At 54.0% G+C, this 21,768-nt stretch overlaps 2 protein-coding genes across 5 annotated transcripts in view; one reads left to right on the top strand and one right to left on the bottom strand.

The window, feature by feature from the left end:
* The first annotated feature begins 9,403 nt into the window (after nt 1–9,403).
* Nucleotides 9,404–11,631, top strand: CNFN (cornifelin). 3 transcript variants are annotated; one of them, XM_072968773.1, is made up of 5 exons: nt 9,405–9,483; nt 10,009–10,187; nt 10,609–10,719; nt 11,178–11,314; nt 11,410–11,631. In XM_072968773.1, the coding sequence occupies exons 2-5, from the start codon at nt 10,151–10,153 to the stop codon at nt 11,497–11,499; spliced, it is 375 nt and encodes a 124-aa protein (XP_072824874.1). In that variant the 5' UTR covers nt 9,405–9,483; nt 10,009–10,150; the 3' UTR covers nt 11,500–11,631. The 3 variants fall into 3 exon arrangements, with proteins under 3 accessions (XP_072824876.1, XP_072824874.1, XP_072824875.1); XM_072968774.1 differs by having other exon boundaries at nt 9,411–9,483; nt 10,141–10,187; XM_072968775.1 differs by lacking the exon at nt 10,009–10,187 and having other exon boundaries at nt 9,404–9,483.
* Nucleotides 11,632–15,109: 3,478 nt separating this feature from the next.
* The window catches only part of MEGF8 (multiple EGF like domains 8), a 40,501-nt gene continuing 33,842 nt past the window's right edge, over nt 15,110–21,768 (bottom strand). The window contains exons 37-41 of one of the 2 annotated variants that reach the window (XM_072967002.1): nt 21,396–21,588; nt 20,771–20,941; nt 20,551–20,681; nt 19,956–20,088; nt 15,110–17,279 (exon numbers count right to left, since the gene is read on the bottom strand). In XM_072967002.1, coding sequence (XP_072823103.1) covers nt 16,755–17,279; nt 19,956–20,088; nt 20,551–20,681; nt 20,771–20,941; nt 21,396–21,588 — 1,153 coding nt within the window. In that variant the 3' untranslated portion in view covers nt 15,110–16,754. Of the gene's footprint in view, nt 18,024–19,955; nt 20,089–20,550; nt 20,682–20,770; nt 20,942–21,395; nt 21,589–21,768 lie in introns of both variants that reach the window. The other variant, XM_015243028.3, reaches the window with a different exon arrangement.

Raw genomic sequence — 21,768 nt, 5'->3', positions numbered from 1 at the left:
CCCCAGCTAGGGGCTCCTGGCCCATGCCGCCCCTCCCTTGGGCCGGCCGGGGGTGGGGGATAAGCTGTGCCTTAAGTCGAGGGTACGGCAGGGTGGGGGGCGTCCCCCCATCCCGAAAGCTAAAACCTTGGATTGGGAGAGGGGGGCGCGCACAAACCAGTCTCCGAGACAGCTGGACCTGCACTCCACCACTGCCTTACGTTGCTGCGACCGCCGCCGGGGCGGGGCCTGGCCCTACCTAGCAGGTCGGTTTGATTTCGGTTTTTTTCTTTGTTGGTTTTCTTTTTTTTTGTAAATAAAACTATTTAATTAGTTTGGCCTCTTGAAAATAGGGTGGGAGGGTTCGCCCACTAGGGGGCAGCGTCGAAAACCGAGAAACCTATCACTGGACAGCAGAAGGCTTTGGGAACAACGTCTGGGTACTGAGGAAGGAAGGGTCTGTGGATCTGGATTCTTAAGTGTGGAAGGCCAGGATCCCCCCGCACTAACACAGACCCATCTGCCCCTCAGACTGAATCCAGGTAGACTGCCAGTGGACCCTGGCTTCTCAGCGACTCTCCTCTACAAACCCAGCCATAGCACCCACCAGGAAAACAAAGCCCCAACTCCCTAGAGAATTGAAGCAAAGCTAACAGGAAACCAGAAACAAATTGGTCACCCAAAAATACTGGAACCCAAGCTCTGCCCAGCTGTGACAGTCACTCAGACCCTCATCCTTTGCAGGCCTTGGGTATGGAGCAGAGATTTCTATCCAGGCTAGGTTTCAAGGAGTCTCTGACCCTGGACTCAGGGAGGATGTAGGGAGAGACTTAGACACAGGTTGTCACAGTCTCTATGGGCTTCATCTGTGGTAGTCAGGGAAGGCTTCACAGAGGAGGTGATCCAAGGATGAGTACAAGTTTGCTAAGCAGAGGAAACATGCAAGATAGAGCCAACGCGCAGAGGTCAAGGCTTCTGCCTAGTCAGAAGTTCAGGTGCAAAATGGGGAGTGGTCTGAGGGGCCTGGAGTAGTCAACAGCAGAACCTGAAGGGTCTTGGGTGCAATTTGGACTATAAATGAAAGGCAGTGGGAGCCACTGAAGGGCTTTGAGCAGGGGAGGGACAGGATCAGCTTGGGCACTGAAAGAGCCTACTGGGAAACTGGGCATTGGACTGAAAAGGACAAGACTAGAGCCCTGGAAGCAAAAGAGGAGGCTGTGGACAGGTGTCAGCCGATGTGGGCTGATGTGGGGGTCTAGAAGGTGAGCGGCCCAAATGAAAAAATGCACGAGGAGTTGCCATACCTCCGAACAGACTTCAGCAGGAGACACCATGGGGTTAACAACACTTTATTCTATTGCCATAGGGTGGTGCCCGTGCCTGTGATGCACCTGTCCTGCTTTTTTTTAACCTGTTCTCTGCCAGCACATGCGCAATGTGAATTTCTTTGTTCATTAGGCTTACAGAATATCTCTAGCACATACGTACTTCTATTTTCTTTGTTATAAATCTTATATAATTAACACATGTGTACAGCCATTATTTACTGCATACTACAAACATGCTCTGATCGTGGCCTTGGGTCCCACGGCCTTAACTCATCTCAAGGCCAGCTCACAACAGGGAAGACAAGCCCTGAGCTGGGGCAGAAGCCATGAAGGTAGGGAGTAGAAGGAGGGGTGGGGCAGTTCCCAGAGCCATAACTGAGGTTGGATAAATAGACTTATTGAGGGTGGAGCAGAGGTTACAGGAAAGCAAGGGAAGGAAGAAGACACCCAAGGCTGGACGGGTGGACATTGAGATTCTTTACTGGGAGGAGGCTCAGGGGTGTGAGAGGGGCTGGGAGGTGCTGAGGGTTGTTTCTCACACAGATCAAAAGATTTTCATGAGACAATTCGAGTGGGGAAGAGGGGGAGGGAATCCAGGAGACAGGAGGGGTCAGAAGAGAAGGCTGGATGCTCACTTTTGGCTGCAGCTGAGGGACTAACTCTCCAGGAAGAGTGGGAAGGTGGGATGAGCAGAGGGCCAGGACAGAGAGAGGACCATGGCTCCCAGTAAAAGAGTAGGCAGTGAAAGGTGAGTCCTGGAGGATTTTAAGGAGTAGTTGGAGAGGGAAGAAGCTAACTAGGAAAGAAGAGGATGTAAAGCAAACAGGTTTCAGGTGGGAGGAAGTGGTCTGTGGCAGATGAAGACTGAAATATTATCCGCAGGCTCAGCAATGAGCCAGTGAGTCCTCACTGATCTTGTGCAGAACCATTGCAGGGCCATGGGAGGTGGGCAGCCAGATGTGGAGGGCTGAGGAGGGGATAGAAGGTAAGGGACTGAGCCAGTGAGTACCACAAGTACCTAGCCATAAAAGGGATGAAAGAGAATTCATAGAAGCTTGATAGAGGGTGTGTGTGAGTGTGTGTGAGTGAGTGTGTGTGTGTGTGTGTGTGTGTGTGTGTGTGTGTGTGTGTGTGTTTAGAGATGACAGAACATTTTAATGCTGCCAGGGGAGGAAGGGAGGGAGAAACAAACATGCACAAGAAAGCACAGCTTCCTGAGGGGATGGGGAGATGGGGACCCTCAACTCAGAGGCCCTCATTCACCCAACAAGTGACTTCTGGGTTAGGACCTGTGATGGGCGAGGGAACCAGAGCCCAGAACTCTCCCTGAAGGTCCAGACCCACTGGCCCGAGTCACTGTTCTCCCTATCCAGCCCTTAGGACCCTTTGCTCCTCTCTACCAAATCAGTCATCACCACAACCGGTTCCTCTTCCCTGTCTCCATCTCAGGGATGGCTCCAACATCCCCAGTCCCCCAAGCCAGAGCTCTGGGTCTTGTCCTGGACACCATCTAATCTCAGAGCCCATCAAGTCCCAAATTCGCTTTTTCCCGCCTCCTGAATCTCTACCTTATCCCCTCGGCCTCTGGCCTAATCCAGGATCCAGGGTCCCTCCCCAAACCAACTTCTGCCACTGAATTCCAGTCTCATTCCTCCAGTTCTGCCTCCAGCACTAACTTGGCCCTCCCCTGCTTTAAACGTTTCAATGGTTCCTCACTTGCCACCAGGCCACCAAGACAAAGCCCAAGCTCCCCAGCCTGACCTCTGCCCACCTCTTTGTCTTCTTCCAGCCTTACAGTTCCCCCACCACAATACGGACCTGACTGGCTTTCCACTTGGGCACCTACACACAGTTATACTCCTGCATGCCTCCTTGTCTTTGCTCATGTGGAAACAACAGCCTCTCCACATTCTCTTCACCTTTGCTTGGCATCCCCTGCTCCTGCAAGATCGAGCTCCAATGGCCCCTCCTCTGGAAACCTTTTCCTGACCCATTAAACCCAAAAAAGACTCTTGGACTCCCACGCCTCTGCACACCCATGCACATCAATATGTGGGTCTGTCCTCCCATCTGACCTGGGCTCCTTGAGGGCAGGGCCCAGGCCTGACTCATCTTCATCACCACCATCGCCCAGCACAAGGCTTGACACACTGGAAGCCTCAGGAAATGTTTAAGTAATGAGTGGCTGAGTATGAATGAAGAGTGTGAGTGAGTGCTTATTTGAGGAAATCAGTAAGTAAGGGACTTAATCAGGGCAGGAAGGGCTGAATGCATGGGTGAGTGGGACAGGTAGGGGCAGAAGAGAATCAGGTTTAGGGTGGGAGGAAGGGAATGAACAGATGAATTTCTAAAATTGTGCATCCCGGTCTGTTTCTCACTCGCCCCGGCTAAGCTCCCCGCTCCGCCTCAAGCTTCACCAAGCCTCACCGTTTCCCGTCCGAGTTTTGTCCAGAATGCCAATACTGGACGTACTGTGAAGGGCTTACCCGGCCAGACTCCCAGAACCTGTCCCTTCAGGAGTCGCTCCAGTGTCTACGAAGCGGACCCGGACACCAACCCGCAAGGGCCCGGCCTATTGGTAGACTGGCAGGACCGGCGTAGACTGGCGTCTTCTAGAGCCTATCGCTGTCCTCCTTGGGCTGGGGGACCCGCCTACGGAGGACGCGCCCTGCCCTGAGTGGCCCAGAGTTAGGAGGCGGGGTGTCTAGTGGCTGGAAGACAGTGACTGACGTTGCGGGTAGCTTATCACAGCTCGACTCCGGAGGAGCCCGTGTCAGACACGCCTCTGAAAAGAGAAATGGAATGTAGCTGAGAGCACGGTCGACTGCAGAAGGACCACGAAAGAGGTTTCTTCTGATGGCTGGCGCGCAGCTGGGCTGTTCGAAGGCCTGATCCTGTCCTGAGGGAGGATGGGGTGTTGAGAGTATGGACTACTTGGTCCGAAGGAAGGAAGGACTGAGGAGCCTAGACTTCTGGGTCTGAAGGAGGAGGAGGCTGAGCGTCCAGATTCCTGGATCGTGAGGAAGAAGGGAGCTGGAACCTGAAGGGACGAGACTCCTGGATCCCAAGAGTCACTGGCCTGCCCAAGGATGACAGATTTGGGGTTCAGGATTTTATGTGGCTTTTTATGATGTTGGAGCCAGGCCTTGTCCCCAGGCAAGAGTTCTGGGGGCCTGAGCTTGGACTAAAGAAGAGGCTTAGGGGAAGCTCTGGCCTCGATAATGCCCTTTCCTCACCCCTAAAAGGGAAGCCAGGGGCGGGTGCTGTGTGCAAAAGGAACCCAGAGCAGGAGGAGACTTGAGACCCACCTGGAAACAAAGAGAAAACATAGATATCAACTGAGAGATTAAGATACTGAAAACAATAATAATAATAGAGCTCTCTTGTGTGGCGTTTACTGTGACCCAGGTTCTGTGCTAAGCATTTTACAAAATCATCTTATGTGTTCCTCATAACAGCTCTAAGAGATCAGGTTGTTGTTGTTATTATTATTATTATTATTATTATTATTATTATTATTCCCATTTTACAAGTGAGAAAATTGAGGCACAGTGAGGAAGAATCAAGATACAGATGTAAAGAGACAGGAGAAACACAAAACACAGATGGGAATAAACAGATAAAGACAGACCCAGAGAGAAGAAGAAAAGATAGACAATGAAAAAAGAAGAGGGGCTGAGAGCTGGGACTCCTAGTGGGTGGGGGTGGGGAGTTGGGGCCTGGGACTCCTGGGTCCTGGGGGAGGAAGGACAAGGAATGAGGATTCCCACGTATCTCCTCCTCGACTCCAACATACCAGGCTTGTTCAGCCCTTCTCACTGTGGGCGCTGGGCCTGGTTGGAGTCAAAAATAGTGATTAGGAGGGCACAGGTGTGTCATTATCCTCTTAGGAGATAAGAAAATGATTCATAGGGGTGCCCCTTGCCTGGTAGGACCTTTTCCCCCAGGGCCTCTGTTCTTTGATCTGGACAGATCGGGCCTCAGGGAGGAGAAGAGAGGGGCAGGGCTCTCTCTGGCCCTCCCCATTGCTGCATCCCCATCACTCAAAACTGTCCCTGAGGCCCACTGTGGACACAGGTGGGCCACCCTGGGACAGCAAGAGCTTTCCTGGTGGGTCTTCAACTCTCTGGTTCTCTCTACTTTCCCCCAGACCTCGAGCCAGTGCCTGCCAGAGGTCCTGGCACATTGCAGGGGTCAGCAAATGCTATGGAATGGATGGACAAACATCCACATCTCTCTGTGCAGCTCTTTCTCTGTCCCCATCCCCCCATCTCTCTCTGTGTCTCCATTATGTTCTTCCTCATTTTCTCCCAGGTCTCACCTGTCTCCTCCCACCTTCCCTTTCATGTTGGTGTTTCTCCTGAAGCCACTGGGCTCGCCATCCCCATTAGGGAGAAACTGCCACTCATTTTAGAATGAGCATGTCCTGTATGGCATGTAAAAGAGTGGCTGAGAGAAGAGTTCTCAAGTCCCCAAATACAGGCATACTCCTGGCACCTCAGAGTCAGAAATGCAAGATCACAGCAAACGTGTCCTCACAACACCTGCTTGGTGTGCTCTTGCATTTATACTCCATTTATACTCATACACGCAGAGAATCACACACATGGCACATGCAACCACCTACAAACACACACATAGGCACACAATTGTAGAATCACCCCCATTGGCAACACACAAATATCCTATTCCACATGCAAAATAGACAACCCAGTTATGCAGTTATATGCTCAGCCCCAAACAGGCCATTCAGCCAATCCCTACTGGGACCATAAGCAAAGACCTGGCTTCTTTCACTAGTGTGTCCCCAGCAGCTAGAACATCATTATCATCATCCCCATAAACACAAAGTGTTTCCTGTGGGCCAGGCACAATTCTTGGCTTGAATTAACTCATTTAATCGTCTCAGAAACAATCCATTTTGTAGACGGAAAGATTGAGGTCCAAGAAGTTTTAGTGATTTGCCCAAGGTTTCACAGCCATTAAGAGGTCATTAAGATTTGAAGTAAGGTTTCCTGGCTCTGGAGTCCATCATACAAAGCTACCACCAAAAAAAAAAGAAAGAAAGAAAGAAAGAAAAAAGGAAAAAAGAAGAAATTCCTGGGGTGGGGAAGGTATAGCTCAGTGGTAGAGTACATGCTTAGCGTGCAGGAGATCCTGGGTTCAATCCCCAGTATCTCCATTAAATAAATAAATAGACCTAATTGCCCCCCCAAAATTCCTACCTTAATCTAGTCAAAATTACAGAATCCTGACAACTGAGACCACACCCAAACACAGGCGCACAGTAGGGAGAATCACAGGAGGTCAATTCAGACACGCAATAAAAAGACCCCCTCACACGTCACACCCTAGAACACAGGAGCACACAAGGAGAGATACATCATGACAATCCCCACACAGATGCACAGCACCTAAAGATGCACACCCCACTCACAGAGATACAACACACCCAAACCCAGACAGGGTGACACACCCAGAGCTCCCTGAGTCCCTCCTGTTCCGCTCCCAGCCGCCCCACCGAGCTGGCCCTGGAGGAAGGAGCAGGCTTGGGATGGGAAGAGGGCCACCTCACTTGCGCGCTCAGCCAGACCGGTTCTGCCAGGGCCATGGATGGCACCACCCGCCTTGTGAAACCCACGTTGGGCAACTGGACCCTGACCTAGCCTGGACACAGAATTCTGGGGAGAAAAGGGATGAGAGCCTGGATTCCTGTGCCTCTTTCATGGATTTTAGGGGAGGCGGGGAGGGGGATAGGGACCTAGACTCTGAGGAAGGATTTCTGGGTTCTAGGAAAAGAAAGGCCCAGGGTCTTGGATTCCCCTGTCTTTGAAGGTAAGTTTCCATATTTAGCAAATAAAAATACAGGACACCAAGTTAAATTGGAATTTCAGATAAACAACAAATACTTTTTAAAGTATGCTCTATCCAATATTTGGGACATATACTAAAAAAGTATTTGTTGTTTATCTGCAATTCCAATTTAACTGGACATCCTGGATTTTATCTGGCAACCACATTTGAGGGAAATGGAGGCCTTGAGACTCTGCCATGGTCACTCCTCAGTGCCTAGGCCTCTCCCCTTCCTGCCCACTGCCCTCCTCTTCACCCCCAAGCATGCCACCTCACAGCTTCCTCAGTCCCGATTTCTTCACCTACATGAGTTGCTGTATGTCTCTAATTGGAGCCCCCAGGCTGTATCAGAGTTGGGAGAGGAAATCTGAGGACAACTCAGGTTGTCATCTTGGGGGAAGCCCTAGAGTCGGACCCTGAGTCACCTGCAGCCCATGGTCTGGACAGCTGGGGGATGGGGCCCTGTGGCTGCCTCCATGGGGAAGGCCTTGAGATGGGGAGAGGTGCTGGGGCACTGAGACCGAGCTCAGGAGGAGAGACTCAGAGATGAGGAGACAGAGAACCAGAGAAATTTGGAAATAGGTTTGCAGAGATGAGGAAAGAAAGAGAGGAGAGATTTAGAGCCAGAGAGACAAAGATGCAGAGAAGGTAGGGGGACAGGGACACTAGAACAGAAGTCAGAAGATGTTTCCCAGACATTCAGGCCCCCAGACCAAGTGATGGATACACATAGGCAAGACGCTGAGTGCTGCCCTTAGGTCTGGGGACAAGGACAGCAAGCCATCTGGGTGGTACCAGAAGTCCAAGGCTTGGGTCCTGGTGTATTGGACCAAAGGGTTGGGGGAAAGCTGGAATTCCAGGCCAGCAGGGTGATCCACTTCATCACCCCATACCCATACACAGTGGGGTGACAACACAACCTTTCTACAGGTGACACCCCAATATTCTGGTGCCTCCTACATTTTTGGGGTGACACCCATGCTGGGAACCCCACCCGGCTCTAATTCTGTTTCCCTCACTGAGTCACCTCCAACCCTGCCAGGCCTGTTGAGGGGAGACTTTGGTGACTCAGGCATCCAGGCCCCCAGCTCTTTCATATCCCAGGAACCCAGCTGTGTGGGTATCCCAGGACCCCTACCCTACTCAGGGATGCAGCCTAGCTTAACCCTAAGAGTCTTGACCACCAGCCCCCTCCTCCCTCAGACCTAGGAGTCCTGGCCCCCAGTCCTCTGCTCTGTGAGGACCCAAGCATCCTAGGCCACAGCCACCTCCTTCAGGAATAGGTTTTTCAGTCAGTCCCCAGCCTCCTCCCTTCTCAATTCAGAGTTGGGTGAGGTGTATTTGTTTACTTTGGTTCCAGCATGAGTCACCCCCAAAACACACTGCCTGCCATGTGCCTGGTGGCCCTCAATGGGAGGACAGTGCCCCCTCTCCCAGGGAAGTGGGGACCTCACTAAGGATGGTGGGAGAGGGCCCCACTCTGCACTCTCTTGCACAACCAGCCTTTCTGATCTTCCCCCTTTCCCTTCCTTCTAAGCCACTGCCTGGCTGGTGGTCCAGCCTCTGACCCCCTGCCCCTCCACCTTTCCAACTATGTGTCTTTTCTCTGAATCTCTCTCTCCCTTTTCTTGTTTTTTCTCCCCAGATCTTTGTGCCTCTCTGTCTCAGCATCTCTTTTTAGGGGGGCGGAGGTAATTAGGTTTATTTATTTATTATTGTTATTTTTTATTTAACTGACTTACTAGGGATACAACCCATGACCTGGTGCATGCTAGGCATCCACTCTACCACTGAGCTATACCCTCCCATATCTCGGCATCTCTCTCTCTGTCTTCCCATTTTTCTCCATCTCTCTAAATCTCTTTGTCTCTCTCTCCTCTATGGGTCTCTCCTTCTGTCTCTGTGTCCCCCCTTTCTCCCATCCCTCAGTCTCTCCCTCTCTTTGGTCTCTGTACTTTGACCCAGCTGTGCCCCTTGTACCTCCTCTCTGCCTTCTCTGCCCATCTCTGTCTCTGCCTACTCCCCTTTCTACTCCATTCCCAGCGCCTTATTCCTGGACCCCCTCCCCCATGATTTCCTTGGTCTTTTGAGGCCAGGCAGGAAGGGGAAGCTAGGGATGGGGGATGGAGACGGAGGGAGGGGAAGTCTCAGTGCAGGGAAGAGGGTCAGCTAGACCGGCTTGGCTCCCTGGACACCTCTGTCACAGCCCCGCCCAGGGCTGCATGGCCTGCCCCAATATAAGCAACTCCTGTCCGTAGACTGAGAACTCAGTGCCTGTTGTCACCACACTTCTGTCTCCATCATCACCACTGCAGAGCTGCAGGTAGGAGCATCTACCCTCAGCCCTCTGCTAAGAGGCTGTGGCCTCTGCTCTGTTCTCTTCCCACCCAACTCCACTCACATCTCTCTGTCTCCTTACATCTCTGACTGTTTCTCTCTCTGGACATCCCTGTCTTTCTCAGTATGCCCTGTGACCTCCTCCCTTCTCAACATGATTGCACTGGGTTTAATTTGGAAGTCCTGGGTCCCAGTACCCCCTCTACTGACCCTTTTGGCTGGGCCATCAGATATGGAGCATTTCTCTTGCAAAAAATCAAAGTACTGGGCAGGTGTGAGTGTTACTGGCAGCATCTCTGTGGGCACCTGGCTCTAATCTCTTTCTCTCTCTGTTTCTGACTCTGCCTGTCTTTTGGTCTCTCTCTCCAGCTCTGCCTCTGGTATGAGGAGGTTCCTCTGGGGTCTGTCGGGCAGCTGCACAGAGATGGGCGAGTTTCTCGCCCCCCACCCCATACATCCCTATGCCGTATCTCTCCTAGCTGGGAAGCTGACTTGACCTCTTTCTCCCCAGCTTCCTTACCCCCTGAGAACCCAGCCCCTAGTGCCCCTGCCCCTTGCCCTGCCCTCCCTCAGTATCCAGCATCCTTTGGCTCTGAAGCTGTCACCACCGCCACCTCTGCCGTCCCCAACGCCATCTCCTCAGGGCCAGCAAGATGCAGTTTGAGATGCACGACAACGTGAAAGGCAAAGGTGGGATCACTGGATGGACCAGCAAACCTTCCACTCCCTGGAACACGGCCGCTTCCCTCCCTTGGGCGCCCTGGCTTCGGAGACAGACAGCACCTGCTTGCACCCCAGAGGCTCCCAACACCCCAGGCCCAGACGTGGAGGAGGAGGCGGCACGTCTCGGCCCCGCCCACTCGTGGCTCCCACCTTTCCCCAGATATGCAGGATCCCTCCCCCATCCCCAGCCCAACCAGATGTGCAGGAGGCAGCAACAACGGGGACAGACTGGGGTGTTGATGCCCAAATGTGGCAGAAGGGAAGAGGGAGGCGTAGTGGTGTTCCCTCAGTGGGCGGCCTGGTGGCCTCGCCCGGACTGCCCGGCAGAGGGAGGGGCAGCAGAGGTGCTGCGAGGCTGCCCGCTGACCCCTGTCCCCTACCTCCGCAGCCATGTCCTATCCAGTGACCAGTCAGCCCCAGTGTGCCAGCAGCTGCTACCAGACCCAGCCCAGTGACTGGCACACCGGTCTCACGGACTGCTGCAACGACATGCCCGTCTGTGAGTAGCCGGCTGCTCCCTCTCCAGGCCCGGGGAAGAGCGGGATGGGAGAGAAGGTCACCCCAACCTCCTCCTGGCCCTACTAGCCCCACTCCCCGCCGCCTTCCTTGGGCCCTGCATTCCCACCCTCTAACCCTCATGCCTTCCGCGGACGCCCGACACTCCCTAGGATCCTGGCCTCACACCTTCCAGCTTCTACTCGGACCTTCGACGTCCGCCTTGCGGTTCCCCCCTCAACTGTCTTGCTTGCGGCCAACTCCCCCCTCAAACCCTATTTCCTAGCCTCGAAACGCCCCCTCCTCGGACCCCTAATTCCCTCTGGGGCCCTCACTTCCTTCAACACTCAATTCCCTCTGGGACCCTCGACCGCGCCGCCGACCCCGCCTCGCCCCTCCCCCCGGCGGAGAGGGCTGGAGGCGCCCGTGGGCCCCGCCCTCACCGCCGTGCGCCCGCCCCAGGTCTGTGCGGCACTTTCGCCCCTCTGTGCCTCGCCTGCCGCATCTCCGACGACTTCGGCGAGTGCTGCTGCACGCCCTACCTGCCCGGAGGCCTGCACTCCCTGCGCACCGGCATGCGCGAGCGCTACCGCATTCAGGTGCGCGCGGAGCCCGGGGCCAGCCCGAGCGGAGGGCTGGGGATTGGCCTCCTTTGACCCAAGGTAGGGCTGCTAACCTCTCTCTTCCACTCTAGGGCTCTGTCGGACAAGACTGGGCGGCCCTCACTTTTTGTTTGCCCTGCGCCCTCTGTCAGATGGCGCGGGAACTGAAGATCCGAGGGTAAAGAAGTTCCCTCTCTCCCCTCTCCTTTCCCACCGGACATTCCTGCCCTCCCCACCCCCCATCCTGGGAGGTCCTGACCCTCCACCCTGTCCCACCACCGGAAATGGACCCACAATAAAAACCTGAAAACCAACTGCGCCTACATCCTTTTTGTCCCAGGGAAGGAATCTGGGTGGAGAAGGAGGTTTGGTGAGGGAGGTGGGGGCACAGGGAAGATGCCTAGGTGTGGAAGGAGTTCCAGAGTTGAGTCAGATGCTTGACCCCGATCTGCTGTGTAGGACGTTGGCAAGTCTCTTCTCTCTCTAAACCAGGGATTCCTCACTAACAAAGTAAAACCACTAACCCCTTAGCTGCCTACCTGAAGCTCTGCCCAGATCCTGAAAATAAGCAAAACCAGAAAGGCTGTCTGGGTACAGTCCTGTCACTAACTGTTCAAAGAAAAAATTTAGGAGAGCCCACCTGCTCGTTCAATACCTACAGACTCTTGGCCTATACACAGTTCTATCAGATTTAGGGGCTCTTTGTCTTCAAAACACAGAACTATCAGGTTTAAAACACTCTAGAGCTGAAAGGAATGCTCAAGGATTATTCAATTCAATCCACTCTCTTTATTGCAAAAGCAACTAGCAGATTAGAAAATGTTTTGAGTCTCAAAATTGGATAGACCTGGGATTCAGCCTTGACTCTTGCCACTTACTAGCTGTGACATCTTAGTAAATTAATAAACTTTTCTGAGCCTATTTCCTCCTCTGGGGATAATCCCTAATATGTCATATGGCTACTGTGAGATCAAGAGATGAAACAGATGGAGAGTCTGGAGTGAACTTCACAAACTGTTGCTGTTAATACTATTATATTACATATAATAATTTATAACTATTCTAATCTTACTATATTATATTAATTGCTGTTCTCTGTATGTTTTCAACCATCAAGTGACAGCTTCACTTAAAATATCTAAAAAGCATCGCAAATTTAACATGTCTAAAACCTAACTCCTGACTTCTCCCCCAAATCTGCTCTTCCCCCAGTCTTCCTCATCTTGGGAAATAGCAAACCCCATCCTTCCTGTTGCCTAGTCAATTTCTCTCCCACCAAATGTCCAAACTGTCCACAAATTCTGTTGGTTCTACTTTCAGAATATATCTAGAATTTCCCTTCTCCCCACTCTGCAGCCCCCACCTTGCTCCAGCCACCCTCCTCTTCAGCCTAAACAAAGGCAGTGGCTCCACACTGGGCTCCCTGTCCTATCCTTACCCTTTTAGTCTCTTCCCCATGGAGGAGCCCTGTGGACACCTGACATAGGTCACATCCCTCCTGTGCTCAGAACCCTCTCATGCCTCCTCCTGCAAAGAGTAAATGCCAGAGTCCTCACGGTGCTTCATGGACCTGCACAGTCTGCCTTATTCCCTCTGTGACCTTGTCTCCTCTTTTATTCTCTCTACTCCACATGAGTCTCTCTGCTGTTTCTCTGAAATTCTAGGCACACTCACACCTCAGGATCTTTGCACTGGCTGTTCCCTCAACTTGGAATTCTCTTTCCTCAAATGTCCCTGTAACTCGTTCCTTTACTTCTGCTCCCCTGTCATCTTATGAGAGCGGCCCTCCCTTCCACCTTACATTAAATAGCAAGTACCAACCCTCCCACCCCTCTCCTTCACTGCCTTATTTTTCTAGTCATTTTCCAACATACCACATATTTATTATCCAGCTCCCCACTGGCTTGTCAGCTCCATGAGAGCTGAGACCTCGTTCACAGACCTTGTCCAAAAAGTTTGGGGCCCAATGTAGGTGGAAGCCATGTGTGACCACAGGTGAGAAACACTGGCTTAGAAATGGGAAGTGATTTTAGAGGTAATATGTGGAGGGCAATGGAGAGTCAGACAGGTTTGTGTCAGAATCTGGACTCACCTGCTGATCTGCCCTGAGCTCTTAGGCAAGGGACCTGCGCATCTGCAAAATGGGGGAACAAGCCCATACCCCCCAGCAGTGATGTTGGGAAGATTAAAAGACCCATGCCAAGCACCCAGCACAGTGCTGTGCTGTAGACCCTTGATAAAATTTCTCCCCTTTTTCTAAGTCCCTCGGACATTGGTAGCCACACATGGGCAGAATCCAAGTCTTTAGCATCCCGTGTCCAGGCTTTTTCTCACTTTACCACAAGCCTCTTATGTTCAGGTATGTGGATACCAGGGAGAGGTGCCAGCTGAGGGACTGACAATGGAGGAAGGAGGAACACATGCTGGGGGGGCATTTGTACAGGGCCATCTGTGCAGCAGTGGCAGGAGTTGGAGGGAGAGTGGCTTTGTGTCCCAGAGAAAAAGTCCAGAGTGCAAATGCTCTGCTTAAGAGGGCCAAGTCACAGGGTGACTGCTAGGAAGAGACCTGACCGAAGGGTCCAAGCACAACACGGAGGAGTCTTAAAGAACCACCTTGGTTCCTTCCTGCTTATGCAGGATGACCCCACTGGCCTCGGGACTCCCTAAGGCAGCATGTCCCACTGCCAGTTAGCTCCCCAGGTGGGAAATTCTGCCTTATCCTGAGCAGAAGCTGGCCATTTTGAACAGCTCTCAGCTAGGTCAACCTATGCTAAGTAAAGCAGTTCTTCCTTGGGAGGTGGAACAGCCTGGTGGTCAGACACGTGGATGTGAGAGTCAGAAAGTCAACTGTCACTCAACAGCTAAATACTGTCTATGAACTTCTGATTTCTCGTCTGCAAGATGGGGATTGCACAGTACCTACCTCACACAGTTGATTGTTGGAAAGATCAGCAACATGCCAAGTGAGCCACCTAGCGCTGATACTCGGTAATACAAGTCCACAGGCACGTCTTGGGAGGTTAGGCACCACTATCAGCTCATAAAGGCAAAACATGTGTGGACAGAGTAATTCCTGAAAATTCCTTAAATTGCCCATAATGTCTGAAAGTATCACAATATTCACGGCCCACACTGGAGACCCATAGGCCCCCTAAATCCAACGCATCGCCACGTCCTGGCCAAATATCAGATGAAGCAGCCAGCCTGTGCCAAGAGGCTGCGTTGTGCAAAAAGTACATTATTGAACACTCCCAGCAAGACTCCCACACTGAACAAGGTCGACTGAAGGGACAGAGATCTCCCGCCCCGACCTTCCCTGGCAGCAGGGCTCTTGCTTGCCCAGGGGGGCTGGCAGATCAAGGCTCCCATGATGCTCTTGGCTTAGGCTGGGAAAGCCTCCCTGAATTAGAGGAAGCTCACAATGCTAGGGCCTCATTTCAGTCTTTGTGCTGCCTGAACACTTCTCTTACATCAGGGTCCAGAATAAAACCCAAACCTGCAACCAAGGCAGTCTGTTCTCCTTCCCGAGACAAGCAGGGTTCTCGTAACAGATCTGGGCAAGGGTCAAAGGCTTCACTGCCCTTAGGTCACCTCAGTTCATCCCTTCTGGAAGACAAGAGCTTCTGCAGTGGCACCACCCCCACCCTACTAGGAGAGACAGTGAAGAGCCAGGCCCAGGCCACATGGTTTGGAAGGGGCACCAAGATAAGGACATTTACTCCATTTAACCAGCACTTGGGTGCTGAGTCAGAGAGCCAACAGCCCATCCACTGCATGCAGATGGCGCTTGGACACTGGGTTGTCCCATACTCTTTATTTGATGTTTCAGTCGCTCCCACTATTTCAGATGGCACCTGATAGCACAGGTGGATGGGCCTCTTAGACTGAGGCTCCCAGCAGAGCGGAAGACACAGGGCCCAGCTCCCCAAGGTCCAAAAAACACAGATGGGGGGGTGGAGTCTTAGGAAAGGAGTCCCAAGTTCAAGATCATTAGGAGGCGGGGGGTGGGGTACTCCTCAAGGGGTAGAAGGACTCAGAGGTCCAAGGTGGTGGCTGGGGTGAGGGCAGGCCCTGGAGAGAGGCCAGAAGTCGTCAAAGTAGCATCACTGGGAAGAGGGCTGTGTTGAAAACTCCGCCATTTCTGTTCCCGAACTTGGTATCTGCCTCCACAACCCCACCCTGCCAAAAGGTAGCATCTCAGACAGGGACTTTGTCTCCTCATGCCCTTCTGAGCCTTGCGACCTTGGCCCTGGGGTCAGGTAATACCACCTGAGCCTTGTCCCTCCAGCCTGGTGGTGGCAGCAGCAGTACCCTGTTCTTGTTCCCCCCTGGGCTGCCTCCTCTGCCTGTCTCTTCTCAGCAGCATCTCTCACCAGTACAGCAGATTCCTGCACTCAGTTCCTTTTGCTGAAATAGAGTGGCTTCTGTTTCCCTGGTTGAAGAGTTATCTCTAGAGGGCATCTTAGGTCTAAAATTGGACTCCAGATCTTCCCCCACAGCCCCAGTCTGCCCCATCTTAAACAACCCCCCCATCCACCCACAGTTTGGGCCACAAAGTTGGGGTCAACTTGGATTCCTTCCCTCTCTCACTCTGACATCCATACCATCGTTACACCCTTCCACCCACAGCCTGCATCCATCCCTGACTCCCCCTCTCACTGCCACTGCCTGATCTGGTCCATCTCTTGTCTCCCTGCTGCCTCTCTCACCCACTCCAGTCCATTCTCCACACCACAGCTGAATGACCTCTTACATCCGTACATCAGGTCCTGCCATTCTCCCTCATCAAACTGTCCAATGGCATTCCAAGACCCTGCAAATAAAACCCTAAATCTTATCAGGGGTCCACAGGCCATGGTTGATCCGCCCCTTGCCTGACCCCCACCTCATCTCCTCTTCATACTTGGTCTGGGTCACTCTGGCCAGCCTTCCGATCCTTCCAGTAACACAAGCTGGTTTCCGCCTCAGGGCCTATGTCCTCACAGTTCCCACTGCTTGGAATCTACTTTCTGTAGCTCTTTCCACAGCCAGTCTCCTGCAAGTCCAGCTTCGTAGAATGACCAACTAATACCCTGAAGTCCCTCACAGTCACATCCTGTTGATAGTCCTGCTCAGAAATAATCTTACTCACCCAGCTGTGCATGTGTGTGCGTGCACACTGGCTGTCTCCCTTCACTAGAACCTAAGTCCCACGAGATCAGGGAACCTTGGTGGTCTCGGTTCCCACTCTGCCCAGTGCCTTCAAGAGTGCCTGGCACATGGTAGGTATTCAATAAATAATTGTTGAATGCAGAACAAAGAAGGCCCTGGCTGGGGACCTCCCCCAGCAGAAGGAAACCAGAGGTCTCTGAGGACAGTGTCCCAGGTGGAGGGGCCCAAAGTCCAGGGTGGCCCCCTCAGGGGACTCAACTGCTGCGGCTGAGGATCCCACCACGGGTCAGAGGGACATGCTGGTGAGGTTGTCCTGGCTCAACAATCCCTTCCGGCCCGCACCAGCCCCATGCCCACTGCCCCCAGCACCCCCGCCACCCCCACAGTACTCGTGCAGCCTGTGCCGCAGCGTGACAAGGGCTGACCCCAGGCAGGCTCCATTGGGCGCATGGGGCCCACCAGGCAGCTGGAGCAACAGCGTGGCCACACCGGCCATGCCATCTTCAGTGGGCTCAAGGGTGATAGGCCCAGCTCGTAAGCCAGCAGTGGTGGCGGGGATGGCTGGAGGACAGCAGCCCCCTCCCACGGGTCCCCAGGGCCCGCCAGCCCCTGTCAGCAGCAGGGGTGCCAAGAAGGGCTCAGAGCGGCGGAAGGTGGGCGGCGGGAGTCCGGCTGGCTTCCAGGCAGGGGCTGGGGCAGCAGGGTCAGGTGGGAAGCAGACGGTGACCTTGGCGAAGGGGCGGCTGGCCATCTTGGTCATCTCTTGCAGGTGCCGGCGCTGCTCCTGCCGCTGGTCCAGGGCCTGCTTGGCCTTCCAGAGGAGCACGCAGAGTGAGAGGAAGAGGAAGAAGCAGGAGAAGAAGACGGAGAAGAAGACAAACAGGTCAATGTGAGCCTGGTCCTGCCGGAAGAAGAGCAGGCCCTGCGAGTCCGCCGAGCCATTGGCGCCGGGCCCGCTTGGGTCTCCCACACCCAGCAGGAGCAGGTAGAAGCGGCTGGACTTGAGGGTGTGGTGCTCGTGCGGGTAGGTGATGACCAGCCGGTCCCGCACACCACGGACCACCAGCACCACCGATGGCTCTGTCACTGTCACATAGGTGATCAGGCCCCGTGGCCATACTTCTCGCACTCGTGGCTCTGCTGGAGTGGCCGGCCCACCTCCAGCCCCGGGTCCCCCTGGATCCCCGGCTCCCCGGGGCCCACCGTCAGCAGGGGGTGGAGGTGGCGGGGGAGGTGGTGGTGGCTGGATATGCACGGTGTGGACACCTGTGTCGGGGGCCACACGGACCACAAAGGTGTCATAGGAGGTGGAGACGTAGAGGTCCACAGCACCAAAGGTCACGTCCAGTGTCAGACGGATGTCCACGTTAGTGAACTTGGGCTGTACGCCAAAGAGGACGGTGCGGCCAGGGCCCAAAGCTCGGCGTTTGGGCTCATGGAAACAGTTGGTCTGGGATGTGGGGTCCAGGCAGCACTCCTGCTCCACGGAGATGAGGCGGTAGCACTGCTGGCCGCCCAGCGGGCTCCCATGGAATGACTCCCGGCACTTGGCACACTGTGGGCAGGGTAGGGGATGGAGGTGGCCATCAGGGCTGAACTCAGTGCCTAGCCCTCCTGCAAGAAGGACTGGTATTTTGTACCTATTGATAAGCAGCCCCTGCCCTGGGTTTCCTCAGTGTCCCAGCAGCTTCCTTGTGACCCCCCCGGACTTCCCTGACACAATGTGGACACTAACAGCAGCCCACACTCTAGCACTGCTGCTCCTGGTGTCACCCCAGTGACCACAGCACCCTGATGGCGAGGCCTCTAGAACTCTGAGCCATGGCAATGAAGAGCTCTCTTGAATCCTGGCTCTACCTCCTCACTAGCTGTGTGGCCTTGGACTAGTGACTTCACCTCACTGAACTTGAGATTCTTTCCCTATACACAAGTAGTAAACATGGCTCACTCATGGGACTGCTCAAATCACAGGCACAGCACAGATGGGCCAGCCTTGCCTGCCAGCTTTGCTGTTTCTGGACTGTATTAGGTACGCCCTGCCTCGGGGCCTTTGCACCTGTTGAGCCTCTGCCTAGATCGCTCTCCTGACCCCTCATGTCTGATTATCCAGTACCCTCACGTCTATCAGGTCTTTACTCAAGTGTTACCTTCTCACTGAGGCCTTCCTTGGCCGCTGTATCTACCACTTTCACTCCCCAACACTTCCTAGCCCTCCTTTCTGTTTAATTTTCCTCCTTCCTGCTCATCAATAGCACACTGTGTGTCTGACTTATTTACTTGTTGGTGGCTGGACTCCTCCATGAAAATGTAAATTCTCTGAGGGTAGAACATTTTGCCTGTTTTGTTCCCTACTATGTCCCAGCACCTTGTACATATATTAGGTGCTCAGTAAATACGTGCTGAATGGATGAGTGGATGGATAACTGCTATTTTTTTTCCCACAGTCCGGAGGAAAACATTCAATCTCTGGGATTGGCCAGAGTCAGTCCAAGCTCCAAACCCAACCAGCTATCTGACCTGGGACAGGTCTCTGAGCCTTGTTTTCCCCTTTGTCCACAGTTCACCAAGGCCCAAGCACAGCCTTGATGAGATCCATGTCTGTGCTGTCTCCGCTGTACCTATGGCATGGCCCCAACTCAGTGGCAGGTACTCCCTATGTATTAACTATCATTGCTATCGTTAGAAGCTACAGAAACTGCTGTTTCAGACCTCCCAACAGAGCCGCCGGAGGAGGAGGTCTGAATTAATCTCTGAGGCTGTCTGTTTTGATCGAGACCAATGGGCCTTTTGATTACGCATCAAGAAAGAAAAAACTCTGGTCCCAAGTGGAAATGTCAGGGGTCAGAAAGGTTTGTGAAGCTCTGTTGCCACTTCAGGTGGAGGTGCATCTTTGCAAATACATTTCTGTAGATGGGTCAGAGAGTCGGAGGCAAGCAAGGGATTCTCTCTTTCTTTTGGAACTAGGGAGAAGGTAGGTGGGGAGGGTAGTAGGAGCTGTACTCCAAGGAGGGAACAGGGAATATCCTCTTTGCGGGAGGTGAGCCTGTAACATGGTAACCAACCGGTGGTCAGTACAGGGGCTCCAGGAGCCCCTCAGCTGAAGGAAAGGAATATGGACTCAAGGGGAATTTGCATAAGGGTATTAGTAATAATATGGGATCCCCTACTAGCCCCACGTCATCAGTGGGGGCTGCCACTTGAGGGAAAACTTGCCTGAAAATGAAGCCAACGCAGAGGAGAGCCGAGTCAAGATCAAGGAAAGAAAGACTCCTGACTGCATTGTGTGAGTCCTGGGTCCACAGCATCACCACCCAGGGCCTGAAACTGACTGGGGCTCAGGAACAGCCTATCAAGCTGACTTTGATCCCTGTGACCACAGATATCGGAACCTTGTTGTCAGTCCTGTCTGGGCCAGGCTACCTCATCCCAGCTCTGACCTCTTGGGGGCATGGGGCCCTTGGCCTGTAACTTGCTTCTCCAGCCGCACCTGGTATTTGTAGCAGTCTCGGCGGTCACTGGGGGAGCTGCCCTGGCACGTGCCCGTCTCTGTGTTGTTCTGACATGGGCAGCCTGTCCCGTCCTGCTCATTACATGTGTCCGCATGGCCATTACACTGGCATCTGAGGAGAGAGAAGAAGACAGGGGTTACAGAGGTCTCATGACCCACAGGGGCCCAGGCTGGATGCTGCATACGTGAGCTCCAGTCCATGAAGCCAGAAGGGGAAACTGAGGCTCACAGAGGTCAAGCTGTTTACCCCAAGGCCATAGAATTGTTAAGTGGCAGAGTCAGGATTAGAACCCAGGCTGGATGGGCTCCAGAGTTTACTGACCATTCATAAGGGGGTGGGATGAGGCTGTCGAGGCCTCTCCCTGGGGCCCTTCCTCTTTGGCCAACAGCCTCCACCAGGGCTGTTCTGGAGCCTCTGAGGTAGCGGGTCTCCCACCTGAGTCTAGTTCACTGCCGCTTCTAACCTCAGGGGATCTTATCCTCTCCTGACCGAGGGCGGAGGACTGGGGAGAGGAGTCTGGCCCCCAGAGCTATTCCTACTGTGCAGGGCAAGGGCCTGGGCCCCTTCACTTACTTGGTGCACTTCCCGTCGAGGAGGAAGTAGCCATGGAGGCAGCTCTCGCATTTGTCCCCGTAGCTATTGTTCTGGCAGTTCACACACACAGCCTCATCTTCACTAGGACCCTCTGTCACCCAGTTTTCGATCTGGCCAAGGAAGGACAGGGTGATCACAGAAAGGCACGGGCCAGCCCCCTCCTCCCTCAGAGCCAGTTCAGAACCCCAGCCTCTTTCACCTCATCTGGATCCAGCGAGTACTTCTCTGGCTCCCTCCTGGCCATTTCGAGCTCCTTCCTGGAGACGCAGACGTGGCTGTTGCCACGACAGAAGGCGTGACAGGGCCGGCAGGTCCCACCCCCAACAGCTGAACCCACGAACAGTGGGAGGCATTGCTCACAGTGGCTGCCCTGGGAACCAGGGACAGGGCGGTCAGAGGGGATGGAGAGTCACAGAGGGTGTGAGAGTGGGGTGGCAGAAGGTTCTGGGAGCGCCACGGGAGGGCAGCAATGGCTCGGGCACTTGGCTCAGCTATCTGCGATTTAGCCCTCTGCCTTCACTTACACACCTCCAGTGACGGGGATTGCACCCCTCTTCAGTGTTGAGCTCAGAAAACCCCTCCCTACGGGATCCCAAATCCTCCTCCACATCATTACCCTCCCGGGCCCACTATTCCAGGGCAGCGCCTCTGTGATACAAACCCAGACGGTGTCCCCAAAGTCCTCTCACACCTCCCTCGGGTAAGTCTACGCCACCTCTTCCCTGCGCCTAGCTTACTGGGGATGGGAAGGAGGCACAAGACGCTGGAGCACGGGCTGAAGGCCGGGGGGCCTGGGGTCAGGGCCTGAGTTCCTAGACAGCCACCTTGGTGTGGTTGTGGCAGAGCAGGCAGTGGTCACGGGCCCCCACGCCAGCACACTCGCTGTGGCGGTTGCAGCGACACTCCGTGGAGCAGTTGCGGCCAACAAAGCCAAAGTGGCAGCGGCAGTGGTCGGGCTCCACACACGAGCCGTTCACGCAGCCCTGGGCGCACACGGGGCGGCATAGCCCCGTCACACTGCAGGGATGGGACGGGGGTCAGGGCAAGGCAGCAGACCACCCCACTCCCAAAGACAGAGCCCACTGTCCTCAGAGCCCACCACCCACCAGCCCACCCTCTTCTGAACTAGTCCTCCCCCTGGTCCGTTCCATCACTCCCCCATTCCAGGGTCCAGCCCAGCATCTCCTCCAGAAGCGA

The sequence above is a fragment of the Vicugna pacos genome, chromosome 9, assembly GCF_048564905.1.
Source record: "Vicugna pacos chromosome 9, VicPac4, whole genome shotgun sequence".
NCBI classification, from domain to species: Eukaryota; Metazoa; Chordata; class Mammalia; order Artiodactyla; family Camelidae; genus Vicugna; species Vicugna pacos.
Note: the sequence above shows the minus strand (reverse complement) of the source record. Positions and strands in the feature narration are given on the sequence as shown.